This window comes from Oratosquilla oratoria, chromosome 4 (genome assembly GCF_046742065.1).
Source record: "Oratosquilla oratoria isolate Oo_2021 chromosome 4, ASM4674206v1, whole genome shotgun sequence".
NCBI classification, from domain to species: Eukaryota; Metazoa; Arthropoda; class Malacostraca; order Stomatopoda; family Squillidae; genus Oratosquilla; species Oratosquilla oratoria.
The window spans coordinates 42,578,197-42,598,471 of record NC_134780.1 but is presented as its reverse complement, the minus strand read 5'-3'; the positions used below and the strand labels follow the sequence as shown (position 1 = coordinate 42,598,471).

The window sequence follows — 20,275 nt, the reverse complement described above, 5'->3', positions numbered from 1 at the left end:
CCCACTAGGGCACAACAACTCCCCCACTGGCGGGCTGTTGCCCGCATTGTATATCAATGTATATAGCTGTACATATCTATACAATAAACCTTTATTAACTTAACTTCTTTTCTATGTACCCTGAGGATGTCTGAATAGACGAAAGCGCTTGGTCATCAGTTTTTCTTTTTCCTTGGTGGTTTTTCCGCACATTTAGAATCACGAGTTTATGTGATTTCTCATGCATATATATATATATATATATATATATATATATATATATATATGTATATATATATATATATATAAATATATATATATATATTGGTTAACTATCCACAGGTTGACAATACCTCTAAACAGTTAACCAATGACCAGTTAAATAATCCTGACAAAACTAATCCTAATGCAGATACCCCAATAGACCCTCTTTATGAGAACGATGTCTTACCTTTTTTCAACCAGCCTCCTCAAGTAGACCCCTCCAACCCCTCTCAACCACAACCACCCATTCCTCCCATCCAACCAAATATGCAAACAAAACCTCCTATAAACCATAATCCATCCAACCCCCATATCCCAACACATAATAACCCCCCTCCCATTCAGCAGCAGTACCAAAACTTCCCCTTTCCTTCCCCCCATACCCCATCTGGTCAAACCCACTCCACACCATACCACCAACCACCACCTAACCTTCCTCCAAACCCACAATATTATCCTTACCCACAACCTCAATCAACAATAATTAACAACTATCAAACCATAACCCCCCTCACAGAAATCCCAACCTTTTCCCAAGATAGTGGACTATCCATTACAGACTTCTTGACAGCATGTGACCTGTTCTTTTCAAAGAACACACAATACTCTGAGACAGATAAAATAAATTTGTGCCGTCAGAAAATAGACCCATCTGACATTTGCCGTTCAAAGGCAAGGATGCTAGACAGCTTAGTTGCATGTGGAATCACATATCAGGAATATAAACGCCACCTTCTTAAGGTCTTTCACAACAAACAAGCAAATAATATATCCTTCCTTATCACTTTCCTCAATAACACTAGAGTCCAACCACATTCCGTTACTAACATTATGGATTTCGTAGCAAACGGAATTAAAGAGGTCAGAGAAGACCTAGAGAATAACTCTCCTTGGACTCACACTGACCAATTTGGTCAAAATGTAATACCAACAAAACACCTACTAACATTCCTTGAGATAGCTTCCTATCTCTCCCAACTCCCTCCAAAGTGTTTAAAGGAAGCCTCCAAAAGGGAACTAGACACTAGAAACCCTCTAGCTTATACCTATATCTTAGATATCATGAATGCTTGCAATGTATCTTTAGACACCCCCAACCATCTCCCCAGACTAAATAGCCTTCACTCACAGCAGCCCCCTCCCACCAATCAAGGACAACCTTCTAAGTGGTGCTCCTACCATTCATCAACCAGTCACAACACAAAAGACTGCATACAGCAACAACAATACCCGCAGGTACAACACCACCCTATCCCTTGCTCAGTTCATGGAACCATTTCCCACACCGATGCCCAGTGTTGGACACAGCAAAAACAACACCCGCAGGTACAACACCACCCCATCCCTTGCTCAGTGCATGCCACTACCTCGCATACGAATGCTCAGTGTCAAGTTCAGAATCAAAACAAACAAGTTCCACCCCCCTTTAAACACCCACTCCTACCTACACCAACACATCCAAACAAATACTGCAACCTACACCAAACAACAACTCACTCCAACGAAGAGTGTTACCTACAGAAAACACAACAACAACCTCATCAGAGAACTAACCAACCATTCACCACCCCTCGACACACCCCTCGACAAACAGCTCCCTCCCACACATCACGCTCAACCCAACACCACCGATTGGGGGAACGTGTACCAGCCTCACGCACCAAACCACCATAGGAATATCTCATACACAACACAACTACCTCACCCTAGAAGTGAGTGTAGATCAACTTAAAGTTGACATGATGGTTGATACAGGAACAAACCTGAACATCATCCCAAGAGCTCTCTACGAAGCATTAAATGACCCACCCCAAATTCAATTTTCCAATATGGAAGGACTCCTAATAGAAGGGAGCACCATTTCACTTCACGACATGGTTGATCTGAGCATAGAAGTGAACGATTCCAAAGTAGGTTTTACACCTTTCCACATAGCTGATGAATGGAGTCTTGATCAACAAGGTATAATAGGATTAAAATCATTGAGGACATGGAAAACTATTATAGACCTAGACAAAAATAACATCTCCTTCTCAGATGTGAATGATGAGCCAACTGCCACTGAGACACCCGACTCAGACACACAACCTCTCTCATGTCTCCCTTCCTCAAATACTCCAATTCCAACTAACAGCTATTCCTTCCGACCACCCCCTTATGTCACCTCAAAGGCATTGATGTCTAACACAGTCATCATTCCCCCTAGACATTCCATGACTGTCCCACTATTCATACCCGGAGCAATCGGACATCAGGACCCCATAATTGACTCAGAAACGTCTAGACTTACCAACATCTCCATTGAACACTCTTGGGACATAATCCAGGAAAATAGAACGGCCTTAGCCATGTTAACTAACCTCTCAGACCAACACCGTAAAATCAGGAAGAATACTAACATTTGCACAGTCCACCTTCATAATTCCCCTATCCAGGAACCACTCCCTCAACACATCAACCCAGTAAGACCAACACAACCCCTCACCCCTATCAATCCAGACCAAATCATAACATCAGCTGACGGAGAAATTCATAACGAGCTATTAGCTCTCCTACAGAGGAATAGATCAGCTGTCGCCTTAGAAGGTGAACCACTAGGCAAATGTGATATAATCAAACATCACATCCAAATTCCCCCTAACACCCCCCTTCATACACCCCCGCTTACCGCATACCTCACAGTAGGAAATCCCAAGTCAATGACAGTGTACAAGAGATGATACACCAAGGCGTAATTTCCCATTCAGACTCCCCATGGAACAGTCCCCTCTTTTTGGTCCCTAAGAAAGACGGAACCTTACGCCCTGTTGTGGACTTTAGGAAAGTCAACCACCTCACTCAATCTGACCCACACCCCCTCCCCGCCATGCAAGATGTACTACAATGCATTGGCAACGGGAACTCTGTTTTTTCCACAATAGACCTCAAGTCAGCCTTCTGGCAGGTCGAACTAACAGAGGAATCAAAACCCGTAACTGCATTCTCCACTGATAAAGGGCATTTCAACTTTGAGCGTATGCCCTTTGGCCTTAAGAATGACCCCTCAACCCAACAAAGGTTGATGACCCGCATTTTCAGTGACATGATAGGAGTCTCATTATTCGTCTATTTAGACGACCTCATTATATATAGTCCCACAGAAAGAGACCACCTTAACACTTTAGAGATTGTCATCAAACGTCTCAAAAATACGGGGTTAAAGATTCAATTAAGGAAATGTAGATTCCTCATGAAGGAACTCATCTTCCTAGGCCATAAAGTGGATGCAAAGGGGATTCACACAAACACAGATAAAATAGATACAATAAACAATTTCCCAACCCCCAGAAACGCAAATGAAACACGAAGTTTCATAGGGTTAGCCTCATACTACAGACACTTTATCCGAAACTTTGCTGATATTGCTTCCCCTCTGACCAAATTCACAAGGAAAGGCGAGCCATTTCAATGGTCAGAAACAGAACAGCAAAGTTTCGACACTCTCAAACACACACTCACCACAGCCCCTGTACTAGTTTTCCCTGACATGAAGAAAGAATTCTTTCTTTACACAGACGCCTCTTCTAAAGGAATAGGCGCAGTCCTACAACAGAAAGATGACAATGGCAAAGAGCACCCCATAGCCTACGCAAGTAGAGTCCTCAATAAAGCTGAAAGTAACTACTCAACTACACACAAAGAAGGACTTGCAATCATATGGGCACTAAAACACTTTAAATACCTCATTTTAGGCTACAAGATTACCATACTAACAGACCACCAACCCCTAGTCTATCTTTTTAACTCCAAAGACTTACATGGGAGAGTTGCTAGATGGAAAGCAACTCTCCTTGATTACGATCCCATGATCGTATACTTAGCTGGGAAAGCTAACGTAGTGGCAGATTACCTAAGCAGACAAACCTACATCACCCCCATAACCCAAACCATATGCATACCTATGCAAGAACTTAGGGATGAAACAGACAGAGACCCAATATGGTCCCCAATAAAACAACATCTCATTTCACAAACCCCCTTACACTCCCGACCACCTGTCCCTACTGAGGAACTCAATCTGGTCGACGGAGTCATAAGGAGAACCATTAATACAAGAGAGGTTACTGTTATCCCCAGAGCCCTAGTGCAATGGGAGGCCACTCGGGCAGAGATAAGACACTAAACACTGCTAGGCACACATACTACTGGTCTAACATGAAAAGAGATATAACCACATACATAGATTCTTGTATAACTTGCAACCAATTCAGAGGCCCTAACCTGAGGGAAATCAACATAAAAGATATCCCACTCCCTGCTGAGCCATGGGAAACACTTGGCATTGACCTACTGAAAATGCCAACGAGCCATCAAGGTTCCAACTATGTACTCACAGCAGTTGATTATTTCTCTAAATACACAATCTTAATACCACTCCAAGACAAAACAGCAGAGACTGTAGCCAAAACCCTAGTCAACAATATCTTTTGTAGATACAACATACCACACACAATGTTATCTGACAATGGATCAGAGTTTAAAAATGAGGTGATGCGCGAAATAGCACACCTTTACAACATTGACCAAACATTTGCCACTGCATACCACCCTCAGGGAAACGGTCTGACTGAGCGAACAAACCGCAAGGTCCTAGAGATTCTCAGACCATTGGTCAACGACCTCATGGACAGTTGGGAAGATTGGCTACCACAGGTACAAGCCAGTATCAATAGCACAGTCAATTCCGCAACAAAGATGTCCCCACATGAGATCATTTTCGGCCAACCAATGCGCCTACCCTACCAAATATTCAACCAACCACCCCCACCCTTATACAACCTAGATAACCTCGCACACTGCATCAAAAGAGGTATGCAAACCATTTACAAACAAGTTAGAGCAAACCTGAAAGAAGCCCAGGAGAAGACAAAGACAAAACAACACAAACGGTCAATTCCACTTGACATAGCACTTGGCGACTCAGTCATGGTAAAAGACTCAAGTAGGACAAACAAACTCAAACCCAAATTCCTAGGCCCCTTCACAGTCACAAGTTCACTCCCTAACAATGTTTTCCTACTAACAGATCCTTCCGATCACACCACCTTCACCATACATGGAGAGAAGTTGAGAAAGGTCAAACTGAACCTCGACCCAATCTCACCTCCCATCCACAACCCACCTACCACAGACACACACCAATCACCAAAACGCAAGTCTCATCCCATGACTCTGCGTCGACGCAATTAAACATGCACTCTAGCTCTCGCCCCTGAAGATGCAGGACGTCATGTATCTATCAGTGGAGGTTAAAATGGCCCATTTCCAATAAGAACTCCTTTCCGCATATCTATCGAAACTTCTCTACTTCCTTCCGACCAATATAACTTTAGCGAGAGTCAGATAAACATATCCTCATTCACTGAGACATAACCTTCATCCTCCAAAATTAAATACATCATTAATTACCCACCTTAAACATCGACTACTTTTGACATGGACTCACTTGACCTACACTACAGGTACTGCCATATACCTCAACAGCCCTTTCCCTCTTAATCATTCTCTTTATACTTGTGGTATTAACCAAATTCTCTTGCATGAAGTAACACCTTCCAAAACCTTTCAACCTCCATACCCAAATTATTGTAAACCTAGATTAAGTTTATGCTGTGTCTCACCCACGTTCATGAATATCATAATATTCCTCACGGGAAACCTTATATACATATATATATATTTTGTGATTACCAACAAGTGCGATGTGTTACACCACACTACCCATAGAACTGGGTTGGAAAATGACATTCCCTACAGTGTTGGTACTAAAACACATGAACGCCATAACAGTTAGAAAGAGATGTGCCACACCAAACTGACTATAGAACATTATTTAGAAAACGACACCCCCCCCACAGTGATAGTGTTAAACCATAAAAACCATAACATTTAGAAAGTGATTTAAACAATGTTATCAAACATATAGTGTAACCTTTCATGTGAAATCTAATATAACATGTAATCTGGTGAGACACAACGCTACACTTCTGAGACACAACATCGCTACCCCTTAATTACAGTTCATGATCCCCCTTGGGACCTCAGATTCACTTCAACAACACCCCCCCATCTTCACATTTTTAATCCCACAGGATTTTGTGTCTCTGAAATTTTTTCTCGATGTATTACCCATATAAATACTTTTGTAAACCATGTAACCTAGGTGCCGGGAGCCACCTAACCCCAGGGGGAGAGCGATATGTATACGGCTCACATACATGACGAGTAATATAACCCCAGTCATATACCCACTCCTTAACACACTGTCCAGCACAGGCATTAATCGCTGAATCAACATCACGAGGCTCAGTGGAAATCGCTGACTCAAATCCTTTTGGCTTTGCAACAACACCTCGACCACCAAACACATGAACGAACACACGCGATCAACCGAGTAGCCACCCAGTACTGACATACGATATTACGTATACTAACGATCCTCCCCTGGATATATAATTAACATGTATGATAGTAGATAGCAATAAGTAATCAATGCAGTTGCCCCACCCTTGTGGGACAACAAAATAAATAAAACAATAAGAGAAGCTCACGATTCAGAGCAACTCTATATTTTCCTTAGTCATCATTTCCGGGCACCAAAACCAGCTCGCACACCCGTGGAGCTGTCGGTTTTTAGTGACGTGCCCTAGTGATAAGACTGTGTAATAGTGTGTGAACTAACTTTGTGCTGGATACGACAATAAAGAAACAAAAACTTAGAGGCGTTTGTGCAGTGGACCCCTTTGTATGATGATGTGACGACCCCGTTACATTTTGTGTCTACAAGTAACGTTGGATGGAAACGATGTAACGATACCGTTACACCCGTCCCGTTACATATATATATATATATATATATATATATATATGTGTGTGTGTGTGTGTGTGTGTGTGTGTGTGTGTGTGTGTGTGTGTGTGTGTGTGTGTGTGTGTGTATTTACCTAGTTGTATTTACCTAGTTGTATTCTACGGGAAGGGGAGCTATGCTCGTGGTGTCCCGTTTTCATATCTCGTTTTATCTAAACTATTTTTAAATTCATGTATTGTTTTTGCACACACCACTTTCTCATCTAACTTGTTCCAACTGTCTATTACTCTGTGAGGAAAGCTGTTCTTTTTCAGGTCTCTTCTATAGCTGTCTTTTTTTATTTTCTTTCCATGTCCTCTTGTATTTCTCTCATCCCATTTTATCAGATTCTCTCTATCAGATAATTTCTATGCCTTTCATGATTCTGTAAATAGCTATCAAATCTCCTCTCTCTCTTCTTTGCTCTAGTGTCTGTAGTTCGTTTTGCTAGTCTCTCCTCATATAATAGTTTTGAGAGTGTAGGTGCCAATTTTGTAATTGCTCTTTGTATTCTTTTAATTTTTTTTATACATTTTTTTGTACTTGGTGACCATATCGTTGCTGCATATTCCAATCTTGGTCTTATCAGGGTGATTAGAAGTTTCTTTACCATTTCTTCATCCAGGTATGTAAATGCAACTTTGATTGCTCTTATCAAATTATAGGTTTCTCCAAAAATCTTATTTATATGTTTCTCAGGTGACATATTATTCATAACAATGACTCCCAGGTCTTTTTCATTTTCTACTTTTTTTATTCCTTCTTCTCCCAATTTATATGATCTTATTCTGTTTTTACTTTTCCCAAATTCCATTATACTACACTTCTTTGTATTGAACTCCATCTCCCACTTCCTATTCCATTCCTGTACTTTATTTAGATCTCTCTGTAGTGATTCACAATCTTCTTCCGTGTTCACTTTTTTCAATAGTTTTGCATCATCTGCAAAGAAGCTCATATAGCTTTCAATTCCTTCATCCATATCATTAATATATATAGCAAACATTATTGGGGCCAGAACTGTTCCTTGTGGAACACCACTTATTACTTCATCCCATTTTGAGTGTTGGTCTCTTATCACTACTCTCATTTTTCTTTCTTGCAAAAAGTCTTCCATCCAATTTAGCAGTTTGCCCTGTATTCCTCCTTCAGTTTCTAATTTCTTGAGCAACTTCTTATGTGGTACTTTGTCAAAAGCTTTTTTTAGGTCTAGAAATGCACAATCAGCCCATCCATCTCTTTCTTGTATTATATCTATTAGCCTTGAATAGAAACATATTAAATTGGTGATGCATGATCGTCCTTGTCTGAATCCAAATTGTCTTGGATTTAGCACGTTGTTTTTTTTCTAAATATTTTACCCATCTATTTTTGACAATTCTTTCACAAATTTTTGCTATTGTACTTGTTAGAGAGACTGGCCTATAGTTGTTAGGGTCTTCTTTATTTCCCCCTTTATATATAGGTACTATATTTGTTTTTTTCCAATCTTCTGGAACTTTACCTTCTTTCAAGGAACTGTTTAATATGCTATGTATTATGTCTGCCAGTTCATTCCTGCATTCTTTCAGAATCCAGTTTGCTATTTCATCTGGTCCATGCGATTTTCTGACATCAAGATTACTCAAGTGGTTCAATATTTCATTCTTTGTTACTTCTATTTCTTTCATAGGGGGGACTTTCTCTTTCCATTCAATCTCTTCAGGTTGTATGTTCTCCCTTGTAAACACAGATTTAAAATGTTTGTTCATAATTTCCGCCATTTCAATTTCCTCTGTGTATTCAACTCCTCCTTGTCTTAATTTCTCCAAATCTTGTTTGTTTTTCAGTTTGTTGTTTACAAATCTGTAGAATAGTTTTGGTTGATCTTTACATTTTTCTATGACATCTTTTTCATATTTTCTCTTTTCCTCTCTGCACGCTTGTACATATTCATTTCTATAACAGGTATATATTTTCCATTTTTCTGGTCTTCTGTTTTTCTTCCATTTGGCCCAGGCTTTGTCTCTTTTGTCTTTTATCTCCCTACAACTTTTATTGTACCAGCACTTTACATATTCTTTTTCTTGTTTTTGTCTTGGGACATACTTTTCTACTCCTTTTTTTATAGATTTTTGTCAAAATATTCCATTTCTCTTCTACTGTTGTATCTTCTTTGTGTATTCTTTCCCAGTTTTCATTTTGGAAGAATTCTCTTATTTTATCAAAATTTGCTTTTTCATACATCAATCTTCCTTTTCTATATTGTTCATTTCTTTTCATGTATTTTTTCTCATTTAGTTCTAGTTCTATCAATATGTGGTCACTTTTGCTTATTGGTGCCTGGTATTCTATCTTTTCCACTATTTCAGGTTCTGATGTGATTATTAGGTCTAGTCTCGATGGTTCTTCTTCATTTCTATACCTAGTGTTCTCTTGGATCCATTGTGTCATTGTGTGGTCAGTGATCATCTCAAGTAGAACACTTCCCCATGAGTCTTCTCCACCCTTTACGGTCATCTCTTCCCAGCATATTTCTTCGCAATTATAGTCGCCCATCATAACTATTCTTCCTCCATCTTCCATTATCTTGTTTAGTGTTATCCTTGTGTCTTCTAACATGCTTTTATGTTCATTCTCTTCCCACGAGGCTGTTTTTGGGGGCATGTAGTTTATTACAAACTTTCTGCTCTTCTTATCTCTATCTTCTACTTCTATCATGATCATCTCTACTCTATTGTTCCCATATGTGACACTCTTCACGCTTATATCCTTCTTAGTCAGGAACATAACTCCACCCCCTTGTTTTTTCTCTCTGTTTCTAATCCAATAATTATATGCATTGTGTCCTATGCTGTTGGGTGGTAGTGGACCTTTTAATTTTGTCTCAACAATTCCCATTATGTCCGGATCTTTTTCTTTCAGATATTTGTTCAGTTCATTCAGTCCTGTTATTAATCCATCTATATTTGTGTAGGATACTTTTAACTTTGTTATTTCCATTGTATTCTCTGTTTCTTTTGTGTTTCTCTCTGTTATTTTCCATTGCTTCAATTTCATATTCACTACTCTCCAGTAGAATTCTTGTTTTTCTGTCTCCGTTCTGGTCTCGTTTTTTTTCTTAGCTTCATGTCTTTTCCTTATTTCCTCCTCTCTTTCCTCTTTATTCATTTCCCTTTTTATCCATACCTTTTTATATTGTTCACTTGTTGTTAGTTTCCCTGTTTTGGACAAGATATTCTCTGCCGTCGTTTGTGACCTGAATTTAATCTTAATTGGTCTGGTCTTGTCTGTACTATATTTCCCGAGTCTGAATTTCTCTTCGATTTGTTTCATTATTTCTGGCTTATCTTCCTGAACTAATTCTAGTAAGTTTCTTACTTTTTCATTTTCCTCTTTGATTCTTGTGGTTCTATCTGGGTTATGTTTCTCTTCCATTCCTTATATAATTATACATTTCTTTTTGTCTGCTAAGTCTCTTACAATATTCTCCTTCTGTCTCATCACTTTGATAACTGAGTCTTCAGTTTGTTCTTTCATTTGCTGTTTAATTATATCAGAAAATGCAACTTTACTATTTTCTTGTATCTTCCTCCACCCCTCTGCCTCTTTTGCTATTGTTTCTTTATTGTCTCTATTGTTCTTTTTTAATTCTTCATTCTCCACTTTTACTTCTCTTAACTGTCTTTTTAGGTCTTCTATTTCATCTGTTAAGTTTTTGTTCGCCTTCTCTAGTTCTTCCAATTTTTCAAACTTCTCGGCAATTTTTGACATCTTACCAAACCTAATCTCCCAATGCTCAGTCATTTGTTCAAGTTTTTCCTCCAGTTTTGCCAGTCGGGGGAGGTTGGTATCCGCCGCCCCCTCATTAAATCCTTGAAAATTATTATCCTCACCTTCCATTGAACTGCTTTTATCTATGTTTCTGATCTTTACAATTTTGTTAGTCCCATCATCGAGATCCAAGTCATCCGTTTGGCGTTTGTTTACAATCCGCCTTGACTCTTGGACCAAGTCCTCCCCTTCCTCATTTCCTTCCATTTCCCTCAATATCCCTTCCCTTCTCCTTCCCTATCACTTCCCCACTATTCCACGGGCACTCCCCTTCCCTATAAATACAAAAGGCACTTCTCTGGATGTTGAGATCCACGTAGTTTTTCCTTTTTCTTTGGAACACCAGTTCTCGCCGTCCATTCGGTGAAAGGGTGTATTTACCTAGTTGTATTTTACGGGAAGGGGAGCTATGCTCGTGGGGTCCCGTCTTCATATCTCATTTTATCTAAACTATTTTTAAATTCATGTATTGTTTTTGCACACACCACTTTCTCATCTAACTTGTTCCAACTGTCTATTGCTCTGTGAGGAAAGCTGTTCTTTTTAAAATCTCTTCTATAGCTGTCTTTTTTTATTTTCTTTCCGTGTCCTCTTGTATTTCTGTCATCCCATTTTATCAGATTTTCTCTATCAGTAATTTCTATGCCTTTCATGATTCTGTAAATAGCTATCAAATCTCCTCTCTCTCTTCTTTGCTCTAGTGTCTGTAGTTTAAGTTTTTGTAGTCTCTCTTCATATGATAGTTTTGAGAGTGTTGGTGCCAGTTTTGTAATTGCTCTTTGTATTCTTTCAAGTTTTTTTTATACATTTTTTTGTACTTGGTGACCATATCGTTGCTGCATATTCCAATCTTGGTCTTATCAGGGTGATTAGGATTTTCCTCACCATTTCTTCATCCAGGTATGTAAATGCCACTTTGATTGTTCTTATTAAATTATAAGTTTCTCCAAAAATCTTATTTATATGTTTCTCAGGTGACATATTATTCATAACAATGACTCCCAGGTCCTTCTCATTTTCTACTTTTTTTATTCCTTCTTCTCCCAAATTATATGATCCTGTTATTCTGTTTTTGCTTTTTCCAAATTCCATTATACTACACTTTTTTGTATTGAACTCCATCTCCCACTTCCTACTCCATTCTTGTACTTTATTTAGATCTCTCTGTAGTGATTCACAATCTTCTTCAGTTTTCACTCTTTTCAGTAATTTTGCATCATCTGCAAAGAAGCTCATATAGCTTTCAATTCCTTCATCCATATCATTAATATATATAGCAAACATTATTGGGGCCAGAACTGTTCCCTGCGGGACACCGCTTATTACTTCATTCCATTTTGAGTGCTGATCTCTTATCACTACTCTCATTTTTCTTTCTTGCAAAAAGTCTTCCATCCAATTTAGCAATTTACCTTGTATTCCTCCTTCATATTCTAATTTCTTAAGCAACTTCTTATGTGGTACTTTGTCAAAATCTTTTTTTAGGTCTAGAAATGCACAATCAGCCCATCAATCTCTTTCTTGTATTATATCTATTAGCCTTGAATAGAAACATATTAAATTGGTGACGCATGATCGTCCTTGTCTGAATCCAAATTGCCTTGGATTTAGTACGTTGTTTTTTTCCAAGTATTTTACCCATCTACTTTTGATAATTCTTTCACATATTTTTGCTATTGTACTTGTTAGAGAGACTGGTCTATAGTTGGTAGGTTCTTCTTTATTTCCTCCTTTATATATAGGTACTATATTTGCTTTTTTCCAATCTTCTGGAACTTTTCCTTCTTTTAAGGAACTGCTTATTATGCTATGTATTTTGTCTGCCAGTTCATTCCTGCATTCTTTCAGAATCCAGTTTGCTATTTCATCTGGCCCATGCGATTTTCTGACATCAAAATTACCCAAGTGTGTCAATATTTCATTCTTTGTTACTTCTATTTCTTCCATAGGGGGGACTTTTTCCTTCCACTCAATCTCTTCAGGTTGTATATTTTCCCTTGTAAACACTGATTTAAAATGTTTGTTCATAATTTCTGCCATTTCCATTTCCTCAGTGTATTCAACTCCTCCTTGTCTTAATTTCTCTAAGTCTTGTTTGTTTTTCAGTTTATTGTTTACAAATCTGTAGAATAGTTTTGGTTGATCTTTACACTTTTCTATAACATCTTTTTCATATTTTCTTTTTTCCTCTCTGCACTTTTGTACATATTCATTTCTATAACCAGTATATATTTTCCATTTTTCAGGTCTTCTGTCTTTTTTCCATCTGTTCCAGGCTTTGTCTCTTTTGTCCTTTAACTCCCTACAACTTTTGTTGTACCAGCATTTTACATATTCTTTTTCTTGTTTTTGTCTTGGGACATACTTTTCCACTCCTTTTTTGTAAATTTTTGTCAAAATATTCCATTTCTCTTCCACTGTTGTTTCTTCTTTGTATATTTCTTCCCAGTTTTCTTGTTGGAAGAATTCTCTTATTTTATCAAAGTTTGTTTTTTCATACATCATTCTTCCTTTTCTATATTGTTCATTTCTTTTCATATATTTTTCTTCATTAAGTTCCAGTTCAATCAATATGTGGTCACTTTTACCTATTGGTGTTTTATATTCAATCTTGTCCACTATTCTAGGTTCAGATGTAATTATTAAGTCTAGCCTCGATGGTTCTTCTTCATTTCTATACCTAGTGTTCTCTTGTATCCATTGTGTCATTGAATGATCAGTAATCATCTCAAGTAGAGCATTTCCCCATGAGTCATCACCACTCTTTACTGTCATTTCTTCCCAGCAGATTTCTTTGCAATTAAAGTCGCCCATCATAACTATTCTTCCTCCGTCTTCCATTATTTTAGTTAATGCTATCTTTGTGTCCTCTAACATACTTTTATGTTCACTCTCCTCCCATGAGGCTGTTTTCGGAGGCACATAATTGATCACAAATTTTCTGCTCTTCTTATCTCGGTCTTCCACTTCTATCATAATCATCTCTACTGTATTCTTTCCATATATGACACCTTTCACGTTTATATCCTTCTTAGTCAGGAACATAACTCCACCCCCTTGTTTTTTCTCTCTGTTTCTAATCCAATAATTGTATGTATCATGTCCTACACTGTTGGGTGGTAGTGGGCCTTTTAATTTTGTTTCTACAATTCCCATTATGTCCGGTTCTTTTTTTTCAAATAATCATTCAGTTCATTCAATCCTGTTATCAATCCATCTATATTTGTGTAAGACACTCTTAGTTTTCTGCCACTTCCATTGTATTCTCTGTTTCCCTTATGTTTTTCTTTAGTATGTCGAACTGCTTTATTTTCATGTTCACTACTCTCCAATAGAATCTCTCTTTCTCTGACTCCGTTCTTTCCTCGTTTTTTGCCTTAGCTTCAATTCTTTTCTGCTTTTCTGCCTCTCTTTCCTCCTTATTCATTTCTCTTTTTATCCATACCTTTTTATATTGATCATTTGTTGCTAGTTTCCCTGTCTTGGATAGAATTTTCTCTGCTGTTGTTTGTGACCTGAATTTAATCTTAATTGGTCTGGTCTTATCTGTACTATATTTTCCGAGTCTGAATTTTTCCTCAATTTCCTTTATAATTTCTGGTTCATCTTCCTGGACTAATTTTAATAAACTGCTTACTCTTTCATTTTCCTCCTTGATTCTTGCGGTTCTATCTGGGTTATGTTTCTCTCTTCCATTCCTAATATAATTATACATTTCTTTTTGTCAGCTAATTCTCTTACTATATTCTCCTTCTGTCTCATCACTTTAATAACTGAGTCTTCATTATGTTCTTTCAATTGCTGTTTGACTATGTCAGTGAATGAAACCTTATTCCCTTCTTGAGTTATTCTCCAATTTTTAGCTTCTGTAGCTATTTTCTCACTGTTTTCATTACTATTCTTCTTCAATTTCTCATTCTCCTCCTTTACATTTCCTAACTGTCTTTTTAGGTCCTCTATTTCTTCAGTTAAGTTTCTGTTAGCCTTCTCTAGTTGTTCCAACCTTTCAATTCTTTGGAAAATGGAGTCTACGTTACCTAACTTACGCTCCAAGTCCTCGATCACCTTATCAACTCTCTCCTCTAGTCTTATCAGTCGGGGGGGGGGGGTTGTGTCCCCCCCACCCTCTTTAAATCCCTGGAACATATTCTCGTCACTTTCTTCTGTATTGCTCCTCTCTATACTTCTAATCTTTACATTTTTATTAGACATTTGATTCTCGCTAAGTCTTTTGTTTACCTTCCGCTTGTCTGGCTGAGCAAAGTCTACTCCCTCCTCATTTCCTTCCATTTCCCTCAGTAATCCCTCCCCTTTTCCTCTTTCCCTACGTTCCCACTACTCCACGAGCAATTTCCCCCCCACCCTGCAAATACAATAGGCACTTCTCTTTGCTTTGGGATCCACGAAACTTCAATTTTCTTCAGAACGTCTTCTATGCCGTCCGTTCATTGAAGTGTGTGTGTGTGTGTAATTCTCTTGTTTGATTTATGTACATATGAATTTCTTTATCATTAGTCTTCATGGGTATCATATGTGGTAATATGGGCAAATGAAAGCTTAGGTTTTATTTCATAATTTTATTAATTCCAAAGAACACATATTCAAAACTTAACATAAATATTTATTTAACTCCAACTTGCAAATATACAAGAGAACAGAGCACAGAAAATGAAAAGAGCCAATGTATATCAAAGAGCAAGTCATGCAAAAGCAAGCAAACAAAACAACAACTTAACCAAAAACAAAGACAAAGCATAAATTAAATGACAACATCATATCTATAATAAACGTAAAATGAATCATGCATGGTCACATATTTGAAAATTAATTATACACTTGTATAAGCACCAGTCCAGAGAGCAGAAATGCATGCATTGTAAAAGAAATAATCATGCAAATAAAATAATAATTATCAATAATAGAATGACACATATCAAAGCAAACCTATTCAGTAAAAATAAAAAGCAAAAACGTGCATGGCTAAAACATTTACCAAAGCTTAACATGCCTTCATAAATACACTAAACAACTATGAAAATGGAAATATCTTCACTTACCAAATACCTGCTATATATTGCAATAATGAACATTACAATGCCTTGCTGCCATTTTCACGCTATAGAATGAAAACAAACTCAGTTAATTTCAATATATTTTGTCACATGTAGAGGGGGGAAGAGGGAGAGGGAGAGAGGGTGAAAGAAAGAGAGAAAGAAATAAAGAAAGAGAGAGAGCGAGGGAAGGAGACTGACTATTCACACATGTGTAATTTTCATCAGTTTTCTGCATTTCTTTGGTGGCATACTAACATTTTTTAATTTATGTTTCCCTTTGAATGCTCTGTTATGGAACTTAACAAAATAAAATATTCTCATGTTCAAAAATGTGTTGATAATCAATTTATAGGTGTCCTCACATATAGACAGATTTGTAAGTGGCTTTTCCTGTATCATGGAGGATAATTTACGCTTTACACCATTCATACACATAACACTCATTATCTCCTTTTGAAAAATGGCTTCAAAAGACTTTATCAAACAAAACATTTTATCAGTGGGAAAACAAAGATAGTTCATAGTATTATCACCTTTACTACTGATAAATGTTTCACGTAAGCTTAGGTGGCACAAGGTTTGGACATCTCTAATTAATGAATTATTGCAAGTTTGGCAGTCATGGATTTTTTTAATTTTGTGACAACAATAACCAGCAATATATGTTATTATGTTATCTTTAATCAAGTCAGTAATAATAAATTCATCATCATGACTAATGGCCAAAAAATTAAATTGAGTCATTAATGATTCACAAGATTCCAAACTGTCCACTTCATAATCAAAATATGTAATGAAATCATCAATATTTTCAAATTCATCATCATTATTTTGATCATTTAAAATGTTTTCATGCTCAAGATTATAATCAAAATTCATTATATGATCAATTAATGGTTGACACTCATTTTCAACAGGGTTTGCCTGTTCTATAAAATTGACAGATTGCACTGCATCTGGAGTGTTATCATGGGATTCATCTGGCATTTCTGAAATCTTTAAATAATTCAAAAAAGGAGTCAGATCATTTTTACAATTAGAATTTTCAGCACATATAGAAAGATGATTATATGCCAGATTTTTCATAGAAGTTTTAAATTGTTGAGCATTAGGTGTGTAATTATTACCTCCTGCTTTTCTAACGCAGCTAAAAAAGTTTTCAAGACAATCTTGATTAATGCGTCGAGTTAATAAATAATTGAATTTGCAATTTTCAGACACATCTTCCCATAATGCCATTAAAGAAGAAATATTTAGGAGCCAACCTTGTATATTTGGTATTTGTCTATGTGTTCCTATTACTTGCCAAGATTTCATCCACTCTTTAATAATTTTAAGGAATTGAATATTACTGCTGTTTTTGCTGATGGCACATTTCCTATCTCTATAATGATACATATACATATATATACATATACAATATATTTTACCCACCCACTGGGTGTAGCATTGCTGTTATAATCCTTTAATTATGAAAAAGATTTATTTTTTTATTTTTTTGTAATTTGGAGGTAACCTCTAGGGGAGGGAGATACAGTACTACATCTGTGATTGTGAAGAGAGTAGAGTCAATGAGGGAAAAAGAAAAGTAAAATGATCTACCTTACTTATCAGTGTTTTAAATATAAGTAATTGCAAACAGTATATTTCAATGTTTTGCTTAATAAGAAAATACATGTTATCTCCTTATTTCCTTACAGGTTGAGGGGATGCAAATATAAGAAAAATGCTTTTGTGAGAAGTGTGAAGTATTAAAGAACATCTATACAGACTAGTACATATTAACTAAAGAAATATCAACACTACCATACTGAACTATGATTTTACTTACTCTTATTAGCATTTGAGGTAAAAGGGGTTGCAGAATAATTTTGAGGATCACCTTCCCAACTTTTTGTTTGCCAGCAATCTTCATCTATTCAATGATGAAATAACATTATAATGAGGCACTGACAGTATCTTTTTAATTGGATTAAATATTTGGCAAGTACGATTAGTAAACAATCATTCTTACTTAAGAAATAATATTATACTTTAATTTTCTTTTGTTTATGACTAGCATTATATTAAATATGAGTTTTCACCTACCAGTGTTGGATATAACTTCCTCTAATTCCTCTTCCACAGTATCTGCAAAAACAGTATTGTCTGACGTCTCACCTGCAAAAAATGGAAAAAAATATACAGTATATCCCTTTCCTAAATGCACTATGGTAGCATTTGTTGATGTTAGCAAAACAGCAATATGATAGTAATGATTCTCAATTATAAAATGCATAGTTTCATACTTTAAAGAAAGGGAAATAGCAAATTTATTCTTTACCAGAACAGGACAAGACTTCTCCAACTTGCTCCAAAACATGTCTTGGTTGTGATGTATCTGCTGTAATTTCAATGGTAAAACATTAAAAACTAATCAAAAATCTTGTAAATAATATATAGTACTCTTGTAAATAAAGTATTTTAAAAATTACTGAGAGGACTCAATTCCCAATGAGTGTAAGTTGGAGTTAGGGGACTGATTGAGGCAAATGCCGTCTTCTTGGTAACTTTTACCTAAAGTATCCATTTTTTCCAAGCGCACATGTTGGTAGCAGAAAAACGTACTTGATTTTGATAATAAATAATATGACTTTAATAGGAAATAAATATGTGGAATAAAGAATTTGTGGATATACCTACCATTTACTGATGGTTGAGCTGATGAGGAAAAATGCAATTCTGTAGATGTTCTCAAAGTACCTGTTAATTGGTGAATTTATGTCATTATACTGCATATGCCAATGTCAGCGCCAGACAATCTATATGATCTACATTATATGCCAATCAGCAGCATTTTCTTTAATACTTTGGCATCTTTCACATTAACAGCTCATTATGAAGAAATATTTGTGGAATGTGAAATACTCTAATTACAATATGTCCTACAGGTTGATGGGGGCTACATCTCCAATACCCCCATGACACATTGTATCCAACTCACATTCATGTAATAGAGCATGTGGAATAAATCTAAAACTGAGTTATAACTTCATTCATATATGTTTAATAAATACTTCCTTAGACTACGTCCAAAACTCCAGCAATCTCTCTCTACCCGAGAGGAGTGTTGATGGGTGTATGCCATCCCCCAGCACCTACCAGAACAATTTCTATTCTTATCACAATATCACATTTATGCCAAGAGTGTGAAACAGGTCTATAAAACATCTATATAACTGTGGACTCAATTGTGGTACTAATATCTGTTGTTGCAATTTGACATATGTTGCTTACTTTTTTATGATTTACAGCCCATCTCTTATAGAATTATGCAATGCTAATAAATGGTCAGTACTAACCAAAGTTCTCGTCCAATGAACTTGACAGGATTTCCATTTCAACTTGCTGGTGATGCAAAGTACTTGCAGTATCCAAGTGCAGGTCAATATCTGTAAAATAATATGTGATGTTATGTACTGTTATAAACAGATATTGTATGTAAGGTATCTATGCTCAGAATTTAGTTTGTAATTTCTAGTTGAAATATGTTTTGTGCAAATACAACAATTAGCTAATGGCAATGAAAGAATATTCTAAAAAAAAATTCAACTTTAAAGTAATACAGAAATATATATAGAGACAAGCAATGTTTTGTTTCAAATGCAATGTGCTGATAAAATAAAGTAATTTCAATTAATCTCAGAACTGTGCTATACTATTTTCACATTGATCAAGCACTTACCTGCATCCATACTGGTTATTTCTGGCTCATCTGGGTGTGCTGGATCTGATAGATAATAGAATACATAATGAAAATCATTACTTCTTACCAAACAATGTTAATTATTGTAATCTTATGATAATGTATATATAAAACTGCATTGACTCACCAGGCAAACTTTGATCTGGGTATGCATTGGGGCACAAACGGGTTGATGCATATTACCGTTCAGAAAAATGATGGCTACATATCCTTTGACTTTTATTTAATTGTGTAGGTGTTTTCTTCCTTAATGTTGATACATCGGTTACTTGTATCCACTTTGAAGTTTGAAGTGCTGTCGCTTTTCTACATAAGCTAATTCTACACGTTTTCTATTTACCTTGTATAAGAGAAAACGATGTTGTTATGGGACACCTCGCTAAAGGTGATAGGGCTTATATAATTGTTGTACCTTTAATTTTTATTATTTATTTTGCTCCAAATCTTTAAATTAAATGAATACTCGGTTAATTCAGTTAATAAGGGGTAATGATACATTTTTTAACTAAGGTTACAGTTTATTCTAGAATCTAT

General features: G+C 36.5%; 1 protein-coding gene across 1 annotated transcript in view; it reads right to left on the bottom strand.

Moving 5' to 3' along the window:
- LOC143024455 (uncharacterized) overlaps positions 1–20,045 on the bottom strand; it is a 90,433-nt gene extending 70,388 nt beyond the window's left edge. Inside the window, exons 1-7 of the mRNA XM_076183262.1 lie at positions 19,869–20,045; positions 19,721–19,765; positions 19,338–19,427; positions 18,679–18,738; positions 18,320–18,379; positions 18,085–18,156; positions 17,879–17,911 (exon numbers count right to left, since the gene is read on the bottom strand). Of these exons, the coding sequence (XP_076039377.1) occupies positions 17,879–17,911; positions 18,085–18,156; positions 18,320–18,379; positions 18,679–18,738; positions 19,338–19,427; positions 19,721–19,730 (325 nt within the window). The 5' untranslated portion in view covers positions 19,731–19,765; positions 19,869–20,045. The remainder of the gene's footprint in view (positions 1–17,878; positions 17,912–18,084; positions 18,157–18,319; positions 18,380–18,678; positions 18,739–19,337; positions 19,428–19,720; positions 19,766–19,868) is intronic.
- Positions 20,046–20,275: the final 230 nt, after the last annotated feature.